At 34.5% G+C, this 21,934-nt stretch overlaps 2 protein-coding genes across 6 annotated transcripts in view; one reads left to right on the top strand and one right to left on the bottom strand.

The window, feature by feature from the left end:
- The window catches only part of Prkd3 (protein kinase D3), a 70,469-nt gene extending 64,096 nt beyond the window's left edge, over positions 1-6,373 (top strand). For all 4 annotated transcript variants that reach the window (XM_047522294.1, XM_047522295.1, XM_047522297.1 and 1 more), the window contains 3 exons: positions 2,195-2,462; positions 3,467-3,552; positions 4,841-6,373. In XM_047522294.1, the coding sequence (XP_047378250.1) occupies positions 2,195-2,462; positions 3,467-3,552; positions 4,841-5,014 (528 nt within the window). In that variant the 3' untranslated portion in view covers positions 5,015-6,373. The remainder of the gene's footprint in view (positions 1-2,194; positions 2,463-3,466; positions 3,553-4,840) is intronic.
- Ndufaf7 (NADH:ubiquinone oxidoreductase complex assembly factor 7) overlaps positions 1-21,929 on the bottom strand; it is a 22,920-nt gene extending 991 nt beyond the window's left edge. The window contains exons 1-11 of one of the 2 annotated variants that reach the window (XM_047522299.1): positions 21,781-21,929; positions 21,307-21,470; positions 19,764-19,844; positions 18,766-18,876; positions 15,847-16,060; positions 14,934-14,992; positions 14,257-14,367; positions 11,711-11,854; positions 10,539-10,712; positions 9,746-10,039; positions 1-2,453 (exon numbers count right to left, since the gene is read on the bottom strand). The exon at positions 1-2,453 is cut by the window's left edge and continues 985 nt beyond it. In XM_047522299.1, coding sequence (XP_047378255.1) covers positions 9,824-10,039; positions 10,539-10,712; positions 11,711-11,854; positions 14,257-14,367; positions 14,934-14,992; positions 15,847-16,060; positions 18,766-18,876; positions 19,764-19,844; positions 21,307-21,470; positions 21,781-21,835 — 1,329 coding nt within the window. In that variant the 5' untranslated portion in view covers positions 21,836-21,929 and the 3' untranslated portion in view covers positions 1-2,453; positions 9,746-9,823. The remainder of the gene's footprint in view (positions 2,454-9,745; positions 10,040-10,538; positions 10,713-11,710; positions 11,855-14,256; positions 14,368-14,933; positions 14,993-15,846; positions 16,061-18,765; positions 18,877-19,763; positions 19,845-21,306; positions 21,471-21,780) is intronic. The other variant, XM_047522300.1, reaches the window with a different exon arrangement.
- Between the last annotated feature and the right edge of the window lie 5 nt (positions 21,930-21,934).

A 21,934-nucleotide genomic window follows, 5' to 3' on the forward strand; every position in this document is an offset into this window, starting at 1 on the left:
TTTTAAGCATTTTCACCAAAACCAACATTAGAATTTCATTTCTCATCACCATTGATGCTCATACTCACATAACAATATTGTGTGTGTGTGTGTGTGTGTGTCCTGGCTATGTGTGATATACTCCATTTTTTTTTTTTTTTAAATAAAGTTGAGGTTCTTTTTTTTTAATGTTGATTTTGATCAACTAAATTTATCTCACAACCTACTTAATAGATCATAATTCAAATTTTATAACAACTGTACTAAAAAACATATTAGTGGTGGTACTTAAAATTGTTTTTCATGATTGTCATTGATATTTCCTCTAATCAACTAAAATATCTGTTGCCAAACTATCATTTATGTACATCTAGAATGTAGTCAGATGGCTAGAAAAAGGACAACACATAGCTATCTTACTTTATAAGTGCAAACTCAAACTGTCTTTCGAAGTAAAAGATATATTTTTAGAAATCATTCTACTTCACTTTTAAAGCAGGAAACTAGGAAAAATGAATTCTCTATATATATCCATTTCTTTTCACTGGTTTGCTGATTTGTTGAGGATTAAATGTTGACATATAGTATTACTGAAATAAGCTTTTTAACATTAAAAAAAAGTAAGCATGTTCTTTTATAAAGCTCATGTGGTTAAAGTAATTGATTCCCTATCATTGTGAGATTAAAAAGAGTTCCTTAGTAATTGGTGCAATGTTTTAAATAAATTGCTTCCATATATTATTTCATTTAATCTTCATAATAGTATAAGCAAAGGATGTACACTTGTGAAGCTAAAGGCTAAAACTCCAACTTTCTGATCTCTACTTGTGTGATCCACAGTGTTCCCATTAGGAGCAACAGGGAATTTTTTTTTTTTTTTTTTTTCCTCACATGCTAACCATGGCCACACTTCTTTATTCAACTGCCAAACTGCCAAGGCATTTTTACTTTATCTAGATATTACCTAAAACATGGCATTTAACCAAAAGAGAGAGTTGACATTTCTTCAGGGTTTGTGCTCCTACTCTTCAAATACAATAACAGCCAAATTAAAAAATGACAGAGTATCATTCATAAAAGCATACATCAGTGTCCATATCCCAGAAAATAGAAAGCAGCATTTGATATACCTTAACCTCTTTGTTCTCCAGTCACTGTCTGTACCACTGTTTTCTAGAGACTAAATTCCTTTTCTCTCAATTTAGTTTAATGCTTTTTCTGAATCACTTTGTGAATCAGAGCACTTCCACTGGAAAGTACTTGGCATTTGCTTGTTCAGCATAGATGGAGTCATTAATCACTACAATCTACAAAAAGATGGGCAGCAAGATAAGCGTTTAGAGCTCTACCAATGTCATTATACTTCCAGAACTCTTCCTGAGAGGACTTGGTAGTAACTATGACTGCCTTCACATACAATTATTTTTCAAATTTAAACAACTAACTTGCAATAATTTGTACTATAGTAATGTAAAACACTGCTACACTTATTCTTTGGAGAAATCTCCAGAATTACATCTTCTATTCACATTAACAGTTATTTGTCTTTAATACTTCTTAGTTTATTTACTTGCTGATATACATTGTCTTTAGGAAGAGAGATTCTAGATCAAGTAGAATAAAGAATGTTTTCTAAATATTGTAACTTACTTGCAAGGGATTTGTCAGATCTCACCCTTTTTTTGTTTTTGTTTGTGTTTTTGAGACAGGGTCTCACTAAGCTGCGCAAGATAGCATCAAATTTGCAACTTTCATGCCTCAGCCTCCTAAGTATCTGGGATTGTAGGTGTGTGTCACAGTCAGCATTTATTGAATGTATTTTTGTGACCAGACATTGAGGACTCAGAAGTGAAACAGTTCCTGCTCACAGATAACAGAAAAGTTATCTCCTTAAGAGAAAATGCAGTACCCTCCATTTCATCAAAACACTGAAGCCCTGTAGCATCAATCTAGTAGTTGGCAGGCTGGAAGGTAGACTACAAAAGTTTTTTGAAATAAGCACTAGGGGAGCTCTTCATACTATGTTAGTATCACAGAGCTATAAATATATCTGCCTTCTGAGAAAATATTTCAGTGTCCCTATCTACAGTTGTTTGGTATTCATAATCAATACCGTTGGTAAGTGCATTGAAACGATTATCATATTTAGGAAGAGACATTTACATATACTTCCATATAGATCGATATGAAGTTAACATCATCCTTCCATTTCCAGGTGAAGTTGTGTGACTTTGGATTTGCACGCATTATTGGTGAGAAGTCATTTCGGAGATCTGTAGTAGGAACTCCGGCATACTTAGCCCCCGAGGTTCTCAGAAGTAAGGGTTACAACCGTTCTCTAGATATGTGGTCAGTGGGAGTCATTGTCTATGTGAGCCTCAGTGGCACATTTCCATTCAATGAGGATGAAGATATAAATGACCAAATCCAAAATGCTGCATTTATGTATCCACCAAATCCATGGAGAGAAATATCTGGCGAAGGTAAAAAAAAAAAAAATTGTTTTGGCTCTGTGCTCTTTAGTCTAAAATTCTTTGTGATTGCAAATCAGCCTGTCTCTTCTGACTTCCCTATTTAGTTATAAAATTTTGAGCCTTTTCTTCCTTTGACAGTCTTTTCTATCATTATTTTTCTTATAATTCCCATGGATCACAGAAATGCAGGCCCCAGATGCCTCACTCAAAACTACTAAAGTATCTTCTTAACTGTCCTACCCATTAGACTCTCTTTTCTGGTTCCTCTTAGTCACTACTGCCAATTCCATCTTCAGGAAACACTACTTTCATCTTATTCTGCTCCCAAACAGCTCAGCTCCCCTTTGGTTTGCAATTGGCTCATTTCTCCAGATAATAAAATATGTATGCCAAGATCTCACCATATACACAAAACACCCCAAATCTATTTGTTAAAACCTGTTGAGTATGAACTTTTGGGAACAAGTTCTAACCTCATCTGTAGAGGCAAGGCAAAGGCATTGGCTGCTTTCCCAGACCAAACCAAGAAATAGTCTTGGAAGTGGTGGGGAAGATCAGCCTGAAATTGGAGAGTGTTTCATGTGTCTTGAAATACTAGTTAATAACATTTAGCTCTTATGTACTAAACACTGTTTTAAAACCTTTAAATGTATTAAAGTGATGTTCATCTCAACACTTTCATTTTGCAGATAAGGAAACCACGGCACTGAAGAGCTTAGTAACACCCAATATTACACTGCTAATAAGTGTAAAAAGGGCCATATCCATCTAGGCAGTCTGGTTTCAGAGTGTGTACTTTTAATGTGTACTTTATACTGCCTTCTTAGTAAATAATAATTAGGGACACTTTAGTTAATATTTATGGATCATTTTAATTGTTCAAGTCTGTTCTTGAGAAGCAAAAATTCTCAGTGTTGTTTTTCTGTGGATTAAACTGCCCTCCAGGAAGAGACATAGGTTTGGAGTATTTTACACATTGAGATTTGTGTATCTAATCTTGTCTTTTCCCTTAGCAATTGATTTGATAAACAACCTGCTTCAGGTGAAGATGAGAAAACGTTACAGTGTTGACAAATCTCTTAGTCATCCTTGGCTACAGGTACAAAAACATATTTATGTCTTTAGCAATCCTCATTTGAATGGTTCACTGTGATTTCTATTATATAAGATAAGATCAACAGATTCTACATGTTTCTTAGAATAATTTAAGTGCTCTTTGATGATGAATTTGTATGATTGAATCTCTGGAAGTCATAATATATCATCCAAATTGGTATTGATAGGCTGAGCACACTATAACACGCCTATAATCTCAGCAACTCAGGAGGCTTAGACAAGATCACTAATTCAAGGTCAGCATCAGCAACTTAGCAAGAAACTCTCTCAAAATTAAAAGAACTGGTGATGTAGCTCAATGGTAAAGCATCACTGGGTTCTATCCTCAATACCAAAAAAAAAATGGTATTGATACACAATTAAACTACCATGTACTAAAAGCAGTGACAGCCTTTTATAAGACCTTATGTGTTCATTTCACTTTTTTTAATAAGATTTAACATGACATACTATTTCGTCAGGTGTGTTTCATTTTAAATGTTCACTAAAAGGTTCATTTTTGCATTGAGGAGACAAAAAATAAAGCCCTTTAAAATATATTTGGATTGCCAGGAGTGGTAGTGCATGGCTGTAATCCCAGTGACTCAGGAAGCTGAGGAGAAGAATCACAAGTTCAAAGCCAGCCTCAGCAACTTAGCGAGGCCCTAAGAAACTCAGTAAGACCATGTCTCTAAATAAAATACAAAAAAGGGCTGGGATGTTGCTCAGTGGTTAAATGACCCTGAATTCAATCCCCCGTCCTCCAAAAAATAAAAAAATTAAAAATAAAATATATTTGGATTGATTCCACCAAGAGTTATTACATAGATTCATTACAAGACAATTCAAAGTTTCATAGTAAGGAGATCAAAGTTTTACAACTATTTTAAAGGGAATGAAGAGTAGAATTAGTTTCAAAATAAATGCAATCATAGTTAGGCTCACCAATTATAAATTAACCTGATAAGAGATTCCAAGCACTTTCCCCTATTTTGAGGAGTAAGGTTTAGGCCTCTAACAGAACAATATGTTTTAGTGATTATTACTAGTTACCTCAGAAGCCTGAGACCAGTTTTTTTTTTTTTTTTTCCATTTTTTTTTTATTTCAAAAACTAGTTATTTTCTTTTAATGGAGACTCTAAATTTGAAAAAAGTATCTTTAACTTTTCTAATTCAAGAACTTATGAGTAGATATTGTCAATTCTGTAACTAGGATGCTACGCAAAAAAACAAAACAAAAAAACAAGGTCAGTATTTATCTTATGGTTCATAATCCTTTCATTTTTTTCTAGGACTACCAGACGTGGCTTGATCTTAGAGAATTTGAAACTCGAATTGGAGAACGTTACATTACACATGAAAGTGATGATGCTCGCTGGGAAATACATGCATATACACATAATCTTGTATACCCAAAGCACTTCATTATGGCTCCTAATCCAGATGATATGGAAGAAGATCCTTAATTATTCAATGAGCTAACTTCAATAAGGAAGAATTTCATTTTATGGACTGATATTTTGCTTCCTAACTATTATTTGTATGTTGTCATCTGCAAGGAAGCAAAGACATGAGGAAATATAAGGAATTGGTGATAACCAATACTGTAGTTCATCCATAGGTACAGGAAGGGAAGCTGAGTAATAACACATAATGGAATCAAGGGAAAGTTTTCTATAAATTTTTATAGCATAAGTAATAACTGGTTTTGTATTTTTTCCTGTTCCTTCACTTCAGTACAATAATGCCACTTAATTTATCTTCCCTTTCCTGATCTTACATCATTTTTTATTAAAGGCAAGCTACCATAGCTTGACTAAATCATACAAGGATTGTAAAGTTGATTACTAAACAGATTTGCATTGAAGCAATAACTGTGAGGCTAACAGTATGTGATTTACTATAAGGTTTTTTAAATGTTTGTCTAATGGACCATAGAGGCATTGAAGCATTTTTCCTAGATGCCTATGGAGAGCCAGCTGTTTTACCTTTCTTGTTTACATCAGTTAAGACTCTAAGGCAGTGATTCCTTACTTTTTTGGACCTGCAACGCTCTCCATAAAAATGAATTGTCATCTTTTTTTTTTTTTTTTTGCGGTGCTGGGGATCGAACCCAGGGCCTTGTGCATGCAAGGCAAGCACTCTACCGACTGAGCTATCTCCCCAGCCCCGAACTGTCATCTTTTGTGAGTATTTTTCAGTAACTACTAAGATAATTCGGAATGATTGGTGTTACAAAAAGTAGGAGTAGGAACTGCTGGTGTTAAGTATTGTGTGGTTATGTGTGCCTTTGTGTAGCTCAGTTCTGCTGCTAAACACTGATGTTCCCACCTGACACCATCGTGATGCCACACTGTATCCCAGCACTGCATGGGTGCAAATCTGAACTTCAATTACATAATTGATATTTTTACCCAAGATTGAATAATTTGAGGGAGAAAAGAAATATATACTAAAAGTGTAGGTCAGTTAATGCTATCTATAGCATCACTATATAGCAAACAGTATCCCTTTTTCTTCCCTCAGCATATTGGAGGGTTTGCAAGTATCTGGAGTTTTTAAATCAGTATTTTATTTTGAGCAATTTGGGAGGTTGTGGGTGGGATAGACATGAAATACTCAGTTTATGAGGGTTGGGCTGTGTTATCAGCCCAGCAAATGAAAGAATGGAGTAAGTACTTCTTTTTACATTCAGCTCCAGCAGCCAGCTATTTAAAATAGTTACTAATAAAGGTTGAAAATCCCTTATTTGGAATGCTTGGGATCAGAAATGTTTCAGATTTGGGTTTTTTTTTTTTTTTTTTTTTTTTTTTTTTTGGATTTTACTATATTTACAAAAACTTTACTGGTTGAGCATCCCTGATCGGGCAATCTGAAATGCTCTGAAATCCGAAACTTGAGCTCTGCATTGCTTTCAGATTAGGGATGTTGAGCTCAGTGTTAGTGTTTGCCAAATATGCACACAGTACTGGGTTTGATTCCCAGCACTGGGGGAGACAGATTAGGGATGTTCAAGCTCTATTTTTCCCAAAGAAAATTTAAGATTTGGGATCCATTTTTTAAAAAATATATATAGTAGCTTTTTGTTTCTTCATTTTTCAGTAATCACTGTGACCCCTGTTTGTTTGTTCTCCTTCTTCCTCACTCTAAAAGCAAAAATTCAGAGTCAGAAAATCTGGGTTTAAGTCTTTGGCTCCATTATTTATTACTTTTGTTGGCCTGGGTAGACAGCAGCCTGTTTTGAGTCTTCAGTTGATAAAATGAAGACCACAGTTCTTTCCTCTACTTTCCTCAGTGGTTACAAAGATCAGATATGAATGAATGTACTCAGTAATATCAAAATTATAAAAATATTATCCATTGCCCATTGAATAAGTAGTAAAGGAAAAGAATGATCTTGTATCAACAGACTAAGACTGAGAGGGCCTTTAGAGATCCCAAAAGCTACTGTTGAACCTACAACAAAAATATCCTTGAGAGAATAGAAACATTATGCAGTGGTTATATAGTCTAAGTTCTTTATGTTTTAATTTATCCTCACAACACCACATGGTAAATTATGAACCCCATCTTACACATGAAGAAACTGAGGCACAAGGAAATTAGCTGCTGAAGTTCATACAGTTAGTATGTGAATATGAACCCAGGCAGAATCTCCCCAGAATCCCTCTTTTTCTTTCTTTCTTTTTTTTTTAAGGTACTGGGGATTGAACTCAGAGGCACTCCACCACTGAAGCCTCATCCCCAGCCCTGTTTTGTTTTTTATTTAGAAACAGGGTCTCACCGAGTTGCTTAGGGTCTCACTAAGTTGCTGAGACTGGCTTTGAACTCAAGATCCTCAGCCTCTCAACCACTGGGAGTACAGGTCTAGAATCCCTCTTAACCCTGCTGGCCATTATACTGTATGCTATCCTTTGTGGATATATTTTATTGCCGAGAGATATTCCACATGTCATTAATTTGTTCTCACAGGGCAGTTGCAAAGATTAAACCAAATTAGAGAAAACTTTTCGGATTTTTCCCTGTGTTAGAGGATGGCTTCCCCAAATTTCTCCAAAATCTGTTTATATAAAAGTGCACAAAACAGAAAAACTTTGAGTCACTACTGTGGTTTTACTGCATAAGGTGAAAATTAACTGGAATGTTCGTTTGCTATTCGTATATAATCAAACTTTACAAGCCATGAAATTAATTGCACTCTTTTTGTTAAATGCCTAAGTTTTCTAAAAAATTTTGTAAGGGCACTGTCAGATAATCTGGAGTTGAGTAATTACTCCAGATACTGTATAACCTGCATAACCTTTGTCTTGAAATTGTGTTTGTATAAGGAATAATTGCTAGAAACATTTGATAATGTACAAAGTAGTCTATAATGACATTCTTCAATACATTTTTATATTTTTTGTTACATCCCACTTTTTGTAAATATGCTCTAAGAAGCTTGATAATAAAATGTATTTCTGTATCACTATACCTTTCCTATCTTAGCCTATCTCTAGCAGAAATATCCAAAGAAAATTATACTTTGTTGCATTTTCCCAGGCCTTGGTCACAGAAAAATTATGAAAATAGCATTTGTAAATGGAACTAAAGCTATATTTAAAAGAATTTATTTATCTGCCAAAAATCCTTCATTACACTGGTATGTAGTACATTTAAGGTAATTATCTAGAGGGTTTTTTTCTTGGAATGGAAGTTTAGAGTAATTGTAAATGTTTCCGTACCACCAAATATTCAATTACTGTGACCTACCAGAAGATTTAGAAAAAAATTAAATACCTAGTTATCAAAATTAATTTTCTAGGATTTGAGTTATAAGCCACTAAATGACTCTTCCCCCTTAATTATAAAAACTATTACATGTTTGGGAGGAGGCAACTATGGGCATTTTCATCTTTAAAAAGAAAATAAATATGGAGAGTAAGAGTAACTAGAAATGGCCTAAGGCTGGGCAGCATTTAAAAGATAAGGTCTTAATTTCCCCTGACTTTCAAGTGAGATACAGAATACTAATGTTCTTCTCATTTAAGCAGAAGTAGCAAGAAAAATCACTAGTTCATCACTCTACCCATGAACTTCCACTGTATTTAAGCCATAAGTTCACAACATCGCTAGTATTTTTTTCTTTAATCTACTTGTAAATTTGTGTTGCTAATATACACTTCCTTAGAAAGTCTATGTTCCTAGCATTAATATAAAAGTTCTGTGAACCACAAAATGAGAACCTAATGTGGAACTAAAATTTGACACTTTTCTGAAAATAACAGAATTAGCTCCATGTAGAAAATTATTCCTCTTAGTTTGTTTAAATTTACTCTCTTATTTCAGGTACAAGTTTACTGGGATTTTTTACTCTTTCATAATTTAAAATTCTTTTAAACCCTATTTTGACTTATCTATAGAAGCATAGGTGAGAAATTCAAATACCAAGTCTCTCCCCACTTCTCAAACCCATTTCCAGATTGAGAAATTTAATAGTGATTACTGGGCATTCTGCACTCACTACTTCTATTTAAGTACAAAAGTTTGTACTATTATATTAGTTTCTATGAAAACACTTAGAAATATTAACATATGTAGCTTTTCTCCCTCAACAAAAATGGAAACATAACTATAGAAACTTTTGCATATTCTAGTTATTTTTTCATTCTTTGGTACCAGACATTGAAACCAGGGACACTTAACCATTGAGCTACATCCCCAGCCCTCCGTCCACTTTTTTATTTATTTATTTTTTGGGGGGACAGAGTCTCGTAAGTTGGCTTTGAACTTGTGATCCTCCTGCCTCAGCCTCCCAAGCCGCTGGATTATTGGTATGCACCACTGTGTCCAGCTTGTGTATTTTTTTACTTACTAAATCTTAAAAGAGATTTTTCTATTTCAGAATATACTGCTTTACCTCCTCTTTTAAAATAAAATACAGATGTGTTTAATCAGTTCCTTGGAAACAATTATTTGTTTTTTCCAACTTCTGTTAAACCAATCAAGTCCTCATGTGTAACTTTTTAATATTAAATAGAAAGTAGCAACTAGCTTTATTAAGGAAACTCAATTTCTCAATAACCTAATTACTTCAGTAAGTTAAGAGCACACATTTGCACCAAGAGTCCATTACAACCCTAAAAGATCTGTAATTCTGATTATTCTATAGGCTATTTTTATTGGCTATAAATAAAATACTCAAACCATCTGTTTACCTTCAACACATAAAATATATTCCCTTTATTTTGATTTCTTAGGCCAACTGAGGGATAGAAAAGGTCCAAACTGAAATGTCACCGCCAGGTAAGTTCGTCAAACCCAGCTACAGGTGATGCAGAGGGTTTTGTCTGCTGTGCGTTCACCTGATGATTTCCACCATGAAGTCTCTGATGAGGTAGCAAGGCAAAAAAGTTAAATCTTTCTCCCATCTTCTTAGGATTCATTAACATATCATATCCCTGAAGTAATTGCTGTCTCATTGATGGGTCATCAGATTTATCTAAAAGAACCTGAAAAGAAAAAATTTCTTAGCAAAAGTAACCAGAAAGGGAATTCCTAGGTAGGTGGAACAATACAGATTCTTAAATATTTCAGTGCTCAAAATGTGATTTCTAATTACCTAAAAGATCAAAGGGTGCTTATTAAAAATGCAGGTTGCTGTGACCCAAACCTGTGGATTTGCACTTTTAACAACTATCCACTGATGATTTGTTCTGTGAGGCTTAAAGTGTCCTTGGAAAGTAGTTTTAAACATTCACACCCCTGAATGTGGTTTTCTTAATGAATAGGAACCCTTAATTCTACCTCATGTGGAAACTTACCAGGTTGTTCCACCCTCCAGCTCTCTGGTTACAATAAATTCTACACTATTAAAAAGACTACAATACCTAGGAGCTGCAAAAATATTAACTACAAAAATGTTAAGGTCAAATGAACCCAAGAAAAATAATTTTTGAAATACTATGGAATTAATCAATTTAGTGACAATGAAATAAAATAAACCATTACCTTCAACCGAACATCAATACCCATGTTTTTTAAAAATGTTTTTTGTTCTACTGGACCCAGAGAGGCTACTTTTTCTTGTGCCATTTTGCGCAAATAACGGAAGTCCACGTCAGCTGTAAGGTCTGCTGTTCCAGGGGCAGTTAAGACATCATGAAGCTTGTGGCCACAAAACCCCTTAAACATAAAGAAATGAGTTTCTACCCTTTTATAGCTGTCATAATCAAGACTTTAAAACACTATTATATTAGCAAATTTTTATATAGCATCTGTTTAAAAGGAAAATATGGTCTAAATTTGTTTTTAAGATAAGATTCAATGCAATAGCACACTTTCTTCAATGAGATACTAACATGGAAAACCCAACATAAAAAGCAAAGTTGGAGTGTCTAAAGATGCTGCCTTTAACATAAAGTTATTTAACATTATTTTCATTAATACTTGTGATGGAATAGAGGAGACCTCAGTAATTCTCTAGATTAATTCAGGTTATCAGAACTTTGGCACTGTTTTACAAAGTGTATCTATCAACCATGTGCACCTGAAATCACCTGAACATTATTAGACTCCATTCAGACTTGGTTAATCAAAATTTTGGAGGTGAGAAAAAGATTAGCATTTTTAACCTTTTTAAGTTATTCTTATTTATAATAAGTTAGAAATTAAGAACCACAGATATAGAAAATGACAAATAATATCTAGTTAAATGTTTGATTAAATAATATACAACAGAATTGATCATATTCAAAAAACATTAAGGATGTTTAGGAAGGGTAAAGGAATACATTTGCAGAGGGAAAAAAAGACGTTAAAAATTAAAGAAAAAGTTTGATTATGTACCTAGGTTAAATCTGAAAAGAAATGGCATTTTTTAATGAAGGCAAGGCAGAAAAGTTTAAGAACCTGAAGGAATACTTCCATTTGTATTATTCAGATGCTTACTAAAATATATGCAAACAGATTCTGTAACTAAAGAAACCAAGTAATTCAAACTCTGTTCAATGGACAGTTGGACAGTGGGCTTAGGAATAAGATCTAGGGTTAAAGATAATTAAAATATGAATCATTAGTTCTAAAATAACAATACAACAATGCCAGGCAATGTAAAAACCAGATAAGGCAAAGATCTTAAATGAGCTTCAAATTTAAAAATGAAATTCTGATCAATCACGTACTCTGAAGGTATCTGTCTTTGTTCCATCATGGCCATAATCAGCAATCAGTGCAGCACCTCCAGTTAATGCAATGCGTTGAGAAAGTTCCTGAATAATAACCCCAGCATCAGGACACACTTCAATGTGATCCCTTGTTTCATCTTGCTGGTGAGGGAATAGTTGGAAGAATCAAAACGAAATGTTTCCTTAAGGTTTTTCACGTTTTTCTTACAATAAGCATTTCTTAAATGCTTATAATAAATTCCTTTTCAATATGACTATGTCCTCTACACTAAACATTTCACATGATGTCCTTTTTATTATACAAAACTGACTCTCTGATGCTATCCACTAAGTTTATAGATATTTTAATCTCTTTAAAAGGGATGTGCCCTTCTAACCCACCAGATGGCAAAGTATATTATCCCTTTTTATTGTAAAAGTACTTTCACATTGTAATCAAACATACTCCACTGTGCTGAAAGCATAAGAAAGGGATTTCTGGTCTACATGGAACAGTGCCTAGCATTAATAGGCTCAAAAAATTGTGCTAAAAGAGCAAATAATACAAACCCAATATAACAAAACAATTGTAGTGAGCAAGTATATTACAATGTCTTCTTTTGAGCAGAAAGTATCTCAATGATATGCCCTGTATCTAGAGGCATTAGCTTGCACACTATATGTCAATATACCCAAGGCCCTTATTACTCAACATGTTCAACTACTGACTTAAGGGTCCACAGGAAGTGCTTATTAGCTTTAAAAGTGAAGGGACAATAAAATGACATTAAATAATGACAAATACACTTGTCAACTTTTCTAGTATATATGAAGTTTCACTGACACCACAGATGATTGCAAATTTGGTATTTTTTTCATGATAAAATCATACATTAACTTTTGCTCCCTCCTAACACTATTAAAAATGAAGTAATGAAGAGCTGAGGTTGTGGCTCAGTGGAAGAACACTTGCCTCATATGTATGAGGCACCAGGTTCAATTCTTAGCACCATATATTAAAGAGATGAATAAAATAAAGGTCCATCAACAACTAAAAAAATATTTTTAAAAAAATGAAGTAATGACCTGCCCAGATGTCACAGGCATAACAGGTGTACAGTCAGACAGTCTTGGATTGAACCTCAGCTCCTCTAAGTGCTGATTGGTACATAAGTTGTTTAACCTTCCTCAGTCTTTTACCTCATTATATGTACTGTAGGTTTATTGTGAGGATTAAATAAAATAATAAATCATTTACCTCCTAGTGTTATTAAATAAATTATGATGATGCTATAAAAATCATGAAGCAAGGCTCTTCAGGCATCAGCTGACACACCTCAGCTTACTGGGCTGTTTTAATCACTTTAGACTGCTCTTCAACAAAACAGATGGCACCACCATTCACCCCATTCAAGTGAAAAGAGAAAACTGCCTCATTCATAAATGCTAACCAAGTTAAGAACTAAAAAGAATCACAACTCCCAAGGTCACAATTAGCTCTTGATAGCTTTATGTTTGTCATTCAGGTAAAATTAGGTGGACTATGAAATAAGGTGCCAGGTGTGGTGGCACACACCACATAATCCCAGCAACCTGGGAGGCTAAGGCAGGAGGAAGATTGCACGTTCTAGCAGCCTCAGCAATTTAGCAAGACCCTGTCTCACAATAAATATTGCTGGGGATGTAGCTCAATGGTTGAGTGCCCCTGGGGCTCAATCCCCAGTAACTAAAAAAAAAAAAAAAAAAAAAAAAATATTTAGTCTGATATTTTAACTTACACTTTACAATTTTAATTCACAGGTGTATACTTAAAAGCAATTGTGCTTTTAAAACTGATAACTTCTGAGGTAGGAAATTCTTAATTGCTGTCCATAAAATAGAAAGCTTTCTTTTTTTTTTTTCCCCCTCACTTAAGTGAAAAAAAAAAAAAAAAAAAAAGGTGTTCTGAAACCTTAGACGTGCCCAAGTATAGGGTACTTTTGGACCTTTAAACACAACTCCAAGGTAGATATGGTCGTCTGGTATTCCTTCAGGTCAATAGAATGCTGCGGTAAATCTATTCTGGCAGTCTAGAATCAAATTTGGATTTGGTGGAAGCATGGGGGGAAAGCCACAGAATACCCAAAGACAGGGATACTCAACAGTTGCTTTAAAAGCTAAATAAGAAAATACAGAGTAATATATACAAAGTACTCAAAAATATGATCTGTACTGTTATTTTTCTATGACCTATAATATACTACCTTCATAGACAAGCAACTCTTCCTGTAGATAGTATATCACCATTTAAGAGTAAGAACACATGTACAGGGAAAGTGAGGGACTTGGATGATTTAGAGCTTACTAGCTTTCTCTCTTATTAGTTGACATTTAAGATGAAACATTTTAAATTGTTTTAACCTATTCTGACTCTAGATCCTCTGTACTTTCACTGCCAGGAAAAAGCATCTCATGTGTTGCTAGCAATTCATCCTGTGAAAAAATTCTAAAACAGTATTCAGAAGATTTTGAATAGCCTGTTAGCAATAAGAGAAACTTTGAAGAAGAAAAAACTATATTCGTACTTGTATGAAGGCTTCTGCAGGGGTGGAACAAGGAGCCAAAACAAACCTCAATTTATCAGAAATTTGTGGATCAATATCAATGAATACTTCTCTCCATCCTTGTGGTGTTTTCTAAACAAAGTAACACATAAGAACAAATTTTTGCAAGTTCTCAAAACACCTTTCCCAAAATAACTGTTAGCTTTCTCCTCATACCTAAATATAACACTGAGTTTTTGACTATGTAGAATTATCTAAATGTATCTCCATTTCCCAGAATTAAAGAATTTTTAACATCCCAAATAAGAATTGTAGTTAATATTTCATCTTTGCTTTTTATTTATTTATGTTCATCAAAGTTCTAAATAACAGTTAAAAATAACTTCAACAGCCAGTTGTGGTGAAGAACACCTGTAATCCCAGTAACCTGGGAGGCTGAAGCAAAAAGATCACAAGTTGGAGTCTAGCCTGGGCAACTTAGTGACACCCTGTCTCAAATTAAAAAATAAAAAGGGCTGAGGATGTAGCTCAGTAACAGAGCACCCCTGGGTTCAATCCCCAGTACTTAAAAAAATAAAAATAAAAAAAAAAATAACTCCAACAAGTAATGTTCATCATAAGCACTGAAAATGTTCATTCTTGCAACTCAAGACCATTCATTATTTAATTATAAACATGACTTTTTTTTCCTTCAATACCTGAAATTTATGCACAGGAAGAACATCAAAAAATTCATGTGCAAGATAAAAGCTGTACCCTATTTAAAAACAGAAAACAAAAAAATTAATGATTCAGCATTTTAAGGCAATTGTTTTTAAACATTAACTGTAAAAAAGAAAATGCCCATTCTTCAGTATGGGAACCTGAGATACTTCTATAATCATCACTACAAAAAATTTATCCTCTTTTTTGATGGAAAATTTATAGAATACAGAAAGGAATAATATTACTATTCTCATTTTCCACATAACAAGGTCAGAGCACTTTCATACCTGAATTATCAATTAAATCTATTCATCACAAGGCCTAAAAGAAATTAAAACTCAAAAGTTGTTAGCAGGAAGGAATTCCAAACTTCATACAATCAACTGACAAGACTGAATGTAGAAATGACTTTAGGTTTCTTGCCCAAGATTTTAGGTTTGAGCTAAAATTCAAAAGGTTTCTGATCACTACCACCACACCTTGCCTTTAGGTAAGTAAAGACTGTCAAAAGATTAACTAATTAAGCTAAACCCATCTACTAATACTGCTTCCTTCAGACCTTGCTGTCTTGGGCTGCTTCATAATTAGTACCATTGTAATTGCAGAGAAATACTAAAGAATACAATGGAGATTCACATTTTGGTTTTTGATTGGTTTGGGGTCTTTTTGTTGGTTTGTTTTTTTATAAGACTACACAAAATAAATTGCTCCTTAATGTTAGACAATTTTATCTTCTATTACACTGTTCTTTTCTAGGGGGGCAAAAAAAAAAGAAGCTATTCTCTATAGGTAATAGGGTTTTGGCAGCAATTATCTACTATATTGCTGTAAAAGGTTATGTTCAGCTATCACTTTTGTGAGGAGTTGTGATAAAAAATCTTTCATTATTCAACGTAAAGTAATTACCTTTTGGAACATCCTGTAGATTTCGGTACCAGGAGATTGGAATCCCAGACTTAGAAACACCCTTCATATATACTAGGGATTCAGCATTTCGCTCTAAGGGGATCTTCTCTTCAGTCAGTGTCAGTGCTTGAATCTCACTTAATTTTTGGCTCACCTCTACCAAGTGTATTGAAATATCACAGTTCTTCAGCACAGATCCAAGTTGACTGAACACCTACATACAAAAAGATTGGCAAGATAACAACATGTAAGTAAATTTTAGGCTTTCTATCCACTTAACTACAGTAATTCAGTCATGTCACAATATAAGTAATTTTTTCCCTCAGAAAAATTTGTTTCTGACCCAAGCCACTCTCCAGAAGTCTACTACTTATTAGGAGTAATCTATATAAGAAATGAAGAGAGCACAATTTGGTTTCTTAATGATAAATTATGATTAACAAATTAAAAAAAGATTTGGCATCCAATAAAAACAATGTTTCAGATTATGAAATCTAAAAAAAAGACCTGTATAAAATAATCTTGTCTTTGAGATGATTAAACTGTATCCTCTGGGAATCAAATTTGAATGCCATTCAAAGACAGCCTAACTCTTAATGTTTCCAATTTTCAGTTTTAAATTTTTCTTTTTTTTTTTTTTTTTTTTACTGTGAGAAACAGCAGGAAAAGAAAAATATCAATATTTTACCTGTCATTTAAAGCTAAAAATTTAATGGCAAAAACAAAGTACAACAGTAGTTTTATTTGAATTTAATTTTTACTGGATATTTGCCTCCTACTTTTGAGATATGAATGTATAGAAACGGACTATTCATTTGAATGAGATGATTTTTCCAAAATGCAATTTTGATATAGAATTATACATGGAAAAACTTCCCAAGAGAAAAATATCTCAAAAGTAATATCAAAATGAAAATACAGGTAAGCAGTATTTTGGCTATTTTTTTAACATCTCTTTTAAATTCTTTGACTTTTTAAAAATTATTTTTTATTTTTTACAGACTGCATTTTGATTCATTGTACACAAATGGGGTACATCATTTCATTTCTATGGTTGTACACGATGTAGATTCTTAAAAGTTCTTATGACTTGATCTAGAGAAACATCTCTTGTACATTTTAAGGGTGGTGGACCTGATTTTTTTTAAATACTTGAAGAAAATATTACTTGAAAATCTTATTAAAATATTTCGCATGCAAATGACTGCCAATTTAAATAGAGCAGACCCTGGAAATTTAAATCAGCAATGTTGTTCTTTTTTTCTCCCCAAATTTGATATACTCAAAATTCTTATTTATCAGATGCTTATAAATTTTCTTTCAAAAATTCCTCCAATTCCTAATTCAATCAAAATTTATATAGCATCAAGAAATGTAAATTTATAACCAGACACAGTTGTGCATGCCTCTAATCCCAGCAACTCAGGAGGCTAAGGCAGGAGGATTATAAGCACAAGGCCAGCCTCAGTAACTTAACACAGCCCTAAGCAACTCAGTGAGACCCTGTCTAAAATTTTAAAAAGATTGGGGATGTGGCTCAGTGGTAAAAAGCAGCTCTGGGTTTAATCCCCAGTACCAAAAGAAAAAAAAAAAAATGTGTGTGTGTGTGTGTGTATAAATTTATAATGAGTACATTTTATTTTTTGTATTGAATTGCCAGGTACAATGGGTTCCAAAATACTAAAAACTACAAAAGTTTAATTATGATTTGCCTGGTACAATAAACAATAATGCTCTTTAAATGTTTTTATGAAGTACTAGATAGACTAATAAAGAATATCCACTTTAAAGAAATGGGATAAAACCTAGTCTCTAAAGCCCTTATATTCTCCCTCTACCCTTAGAAGTCACTACCATTCTGATTGTCCAGTTCACTTCTTTTAGACTTTTCTTTATGAATATTACAAAATATATTTGTATCATCAAATATGTATCATTTACTACTGCTCCACATATCCCAATCCTAACCAACACTTGGTACTGCCAGAGTTTCTAATATTCTTTTTGCTTTTTTGGTACTGGGGACTAAATCCAGGATGCTAAGCTATACCCCTAGTCTCAATAAGTTGCCGAGGTTAGTCTCAAAATGTAATCCTCCTGCCTCAGTCTCCTAAAATGGTGGGATTACAGGTGTGCATCACCATGCCTGGCTTCTAATTTTTTCAAACCTGGTAAGGGTTACCGTGCTACATCACTGATTTTAATTTCCATTTCCTAACTATCAGAGACAGAGCACCTTTTTCTTTTTATTAGTCATTAGAATTTTCTCTTATTACCTGTTCACATCTCTGGCCTGATCTTTCTATTTAGTTATCTGTTATACGCTTATTGATTTAAAGTAGTTCTTTATGTATTATAACTATTTCTTTGTTGGTTATATGTGTTAGAAATAACTTGTCCTATTCTGGCTTATTTTATCACTCTATAGTGTCTTTGAAAAAACAAGAAGTTCCTAATTTCTTTAAGTAACAAAAAGTTCTTAATTTTAATATAGTCGAAATTAAATTATTACTCTTTTCCTTTATGGCTTCTGGGTGTTTTGGTTTGTTTGGTTTTGTGCTGCTGGGGATTGAACCCAGGGCCTTGCAAATGCTAGATAAACACTCCACTGAGCTACATTCCTAGCCCAGCTTCTGCTTTTTATATAATTAAAAAAATCTTCCCTACTCAGAAGATAAATATACTCTCCCATAACGTCTTCAAGTGTTTCATAATTTTAGCTTTAACATTCTCTCTACCATTTTTAAGCTTACAGTAAGTAAAGATGATCCATTATATTATTCTGACATTACTGTATTTTAGCTGAGAAATGTAAGATTAAGGAGGTAGGACTGAATGCTGAGGGAATCAATGAAGTATTCAAACACATTTATGCTAAGATTAATCTCATGTGACTTACATTTTTTTTTTATTACCTACCCTCAAAATATCTCCTGTGAGAGTACCCCGACCTGGGCCCAGTTCCACCAGCTGGAAAGCTGCACTTTTTCCAGCAGCTATCCATTCACTAATGAACCATATTCCTATTAGCTATGACAGGGAAAAACACAAAGCATTATAAAGTAGTAAAGAAAATATAAAACTCCTCATAAATATGCACTTTATGCCAGAAAGCAAAATATTTGCAAATAACCCTATTATTTGATAGGTATACACACACACACACACACACACACACACACACAGAGGAACTTCATCAGGACTGTCATAATATACACCATGTAGAAAGCTTAACACTAGGAGAAAGTAATAAGACAGCCTTCACTGTAAAAGGCCCCGTGACATAACTAAGAGGATATCACTTTCAGAAAGTTTATCAGATTTGAAAACAGACATATGAAATGCCATTATACCATTTCTTCATACTCACATGATTTTATAAATATAAGACTGAGATATAATTAGTTTTTCAATACCTGTATTCTAGTTCTACTTGTATACAATTTATTATTTCTAAATTGCCAAAGGTACTTTATGGAAATAAATGAATTAAAATTCTATTTTAGTGGAAAGAAGACTTCTGTAACTATGGATAAATCATGACTAGGAACTTTAGAGCTCATCTTGATTCTACAATTCTTCAGTGTTCTTTTTTTGTCTTTCCTCTCTTCCTGCTTCCATTCTAATATTTCCTCTGTTCTCCTCTTCCAGCCTCTTTACTTTCACCATCTTTCCTTCTCTTTGTCCCTCTCACCTCATTTCCTTTTCTACAATTGAGTATAAATTTTTCAAATGTCTTCACTACCATTTTCTTCTATTGTCTCCCTATTCCCCCTAAAAAAATTAAAACTTTTGATGAATCACACACACAAAAAAAAACCTGTAAAATACTATTATATACCAGTACAACTCGATCTGTTCTCAAATGTTTGATATTAAACATTATAGTTTCTTTTATAGTTTACATAGGGTATTACCTCCCCAAAGATCTGACTTATTTCAGGTGAAGTAATGAAATCTCCTTTTTCTCCTAGCATGTCATGATGTACATAATATCCCTGAGTAAAAAGAGAAAATGGAGAAAAATTAATTTTCAAATAAGCCTTTTTAAAACACTCTTTCAAAATCTTACATAAGAAACAAAACAATTCAAAGTATCAAACAATTCAAGTATCAAAGGTCTCTGTACTAAATAGGCAGTGTCTTTACCTAAATTTTACCAAGTAGTATTGATTTTGCAAAACTGATAAAAACAATTATACCTCAATTTTTTAGCCATGCTGTGTTCCATCTGTCCTCCCTACTTTTCCTCCCCTTCCTGCTCCCACAATCCAACACAGTAAGACACTGCCTACCCCTCCTGCCTCAGTGTTTTTAAATGCATAAAACTTAAAATATATAGAATTGTAAAAATCAACTTAAAAATACTTATCAAGTGTTAAAATAATAAATTTGTGATAAAATATATATACTTCTTTATTAGTTTACTAAAAGGCAAAAATCAAACCAAAGACCTGTTAACTAAGTTTTTAATAGGAATGAGCACAATGGTATTTCAAAACACCTGGGATCTATATTATGATATCAGTGATTTCCACTAATGATAAAGTCACAGATATTGTGGGATATTACTGGTTGTTCCTGTTCATAACTGAAGAAATACTAAATTACTGTTAGAAGTTAATGAAAATGAAGTAGTAGTTTTCTTTTTCAATTCAAGTTCACAAACCCCCCCCCCCCAATTTCCATTTAAGGGTCCTTAGGTTAACCTCAACACTAAATTTTAGAGTTACTCCAAATCTTAATTTTGGAAATCTTTCTTTTTGTAGTACATACTTCCCAGTTCTTTGGCTTTAAACACCATCTATACACTGATGACAACCAAATTCACATACATAGACCTAAACTTTCTCCTAAACTCTGGACTACTATAGCTAATTGCCTACTTACTATCTCCACCTGGATGTCATTGTCAACACGGTATGTGTAAGATGCAGCTCCTGATGTAGACCCTCTTCCTCAGTGCCCCTTCAAACCTAGCTTTCTCCATCTTAACCTCAATAGAAATCATCACCATAACCAACTGCTTAAGAATCTAGGAATCGGTCTTGACTCCTTCCTTTCCTTCACCCTTCCACACTCAGCAGACGCTGAGTCCAAGTTCTGTTTCTAGACCACTCACCTTTCACCCCGTTTCTGTCTGCTACCACCACACCAGTCTAAGCCGCCTGTCTTGTAGTACTGTTCACAAGTATTCAAGTATCCCTGCCTTTAGAAAACCTCTGTATACTTGGGTCACTCCACCACATCCAACAGCAATAGGTCAAACCAATCCCAGAACTCTACAGATTATCACAGTGAACCCAGCAAAAAGTGAAAAAAGTCTAAAACAAAGAACTACATACAGGTTTTCACCAGATGGATCTGTAGAGCTGACAAGGAAATTCAGATCAAAAACCCATGGCAGTCCTTAGAACGGGAAAAGCCCGGCCTCCCCATTCTGAGGAATCAAACCCATACCTTGGCTGGGTTGGTCAACACCTCCTTCATATACTCAGCCACGGTGATGGGGCCAGTAGACTTTATTTTGTACATAAGATGCCGCTGCATCGGGGTCACCCGGTTGTTTTGTACCGGCACATTCCCAGAGCTGAAGTATTTCCCTCTCCAAATGCAGGGAATGACTAAAAAACACAAGTTAAATGGGCCCCATTTCAAATCTCAGTATCTGCACGTGCAAGCAGCCTGAAGTTTCAAGGCAGCTCCGCTAACCCGAGCCCAGAACGCGAATTACCGCGCCCAAGAGGCGCAGAGAAGGCACGCACTTCGTCCACGATCTCACAGCCATTTCGTGTCCGGAGGGACTCGGGTCTCCGGCCCCGAGCGCCTTCTGGCTGAAGGTGAGTCCCTGAGCCCCGAGAGACCCCAAACGAGCAACCGAGGCGCTCCGAGCTATCTCCACGGCAGCCGGGATTCTGCGGAGCCAACGCTTACCAGGGCGCGCTGCGTCCCACAGCGACCGCAAGGCAGACCTGACGGGTACTCTCATGCTGACCTTCTCAAGCGGCCACACCCCGCCCCGGGGGCGGGGTTTGCAGCGACTTCCGCGAGGTGACACGCCCCCACAGGGAAGTACGTCACGCGTCAA

The sequence above is a fragment of the Sciurus carolinensis genome, chromosome 13, assembly GCF_902686445.1.
Source record: "Sciurus carolinensis chromosome 13, mSciCar1.2, whole genome shotgun sequence".
NCBI lineage: Eukaryota > Metazoa > Chordata > Mammalia > Rodentia > Sciuridae > Sciurus > Sciurus carolinensis.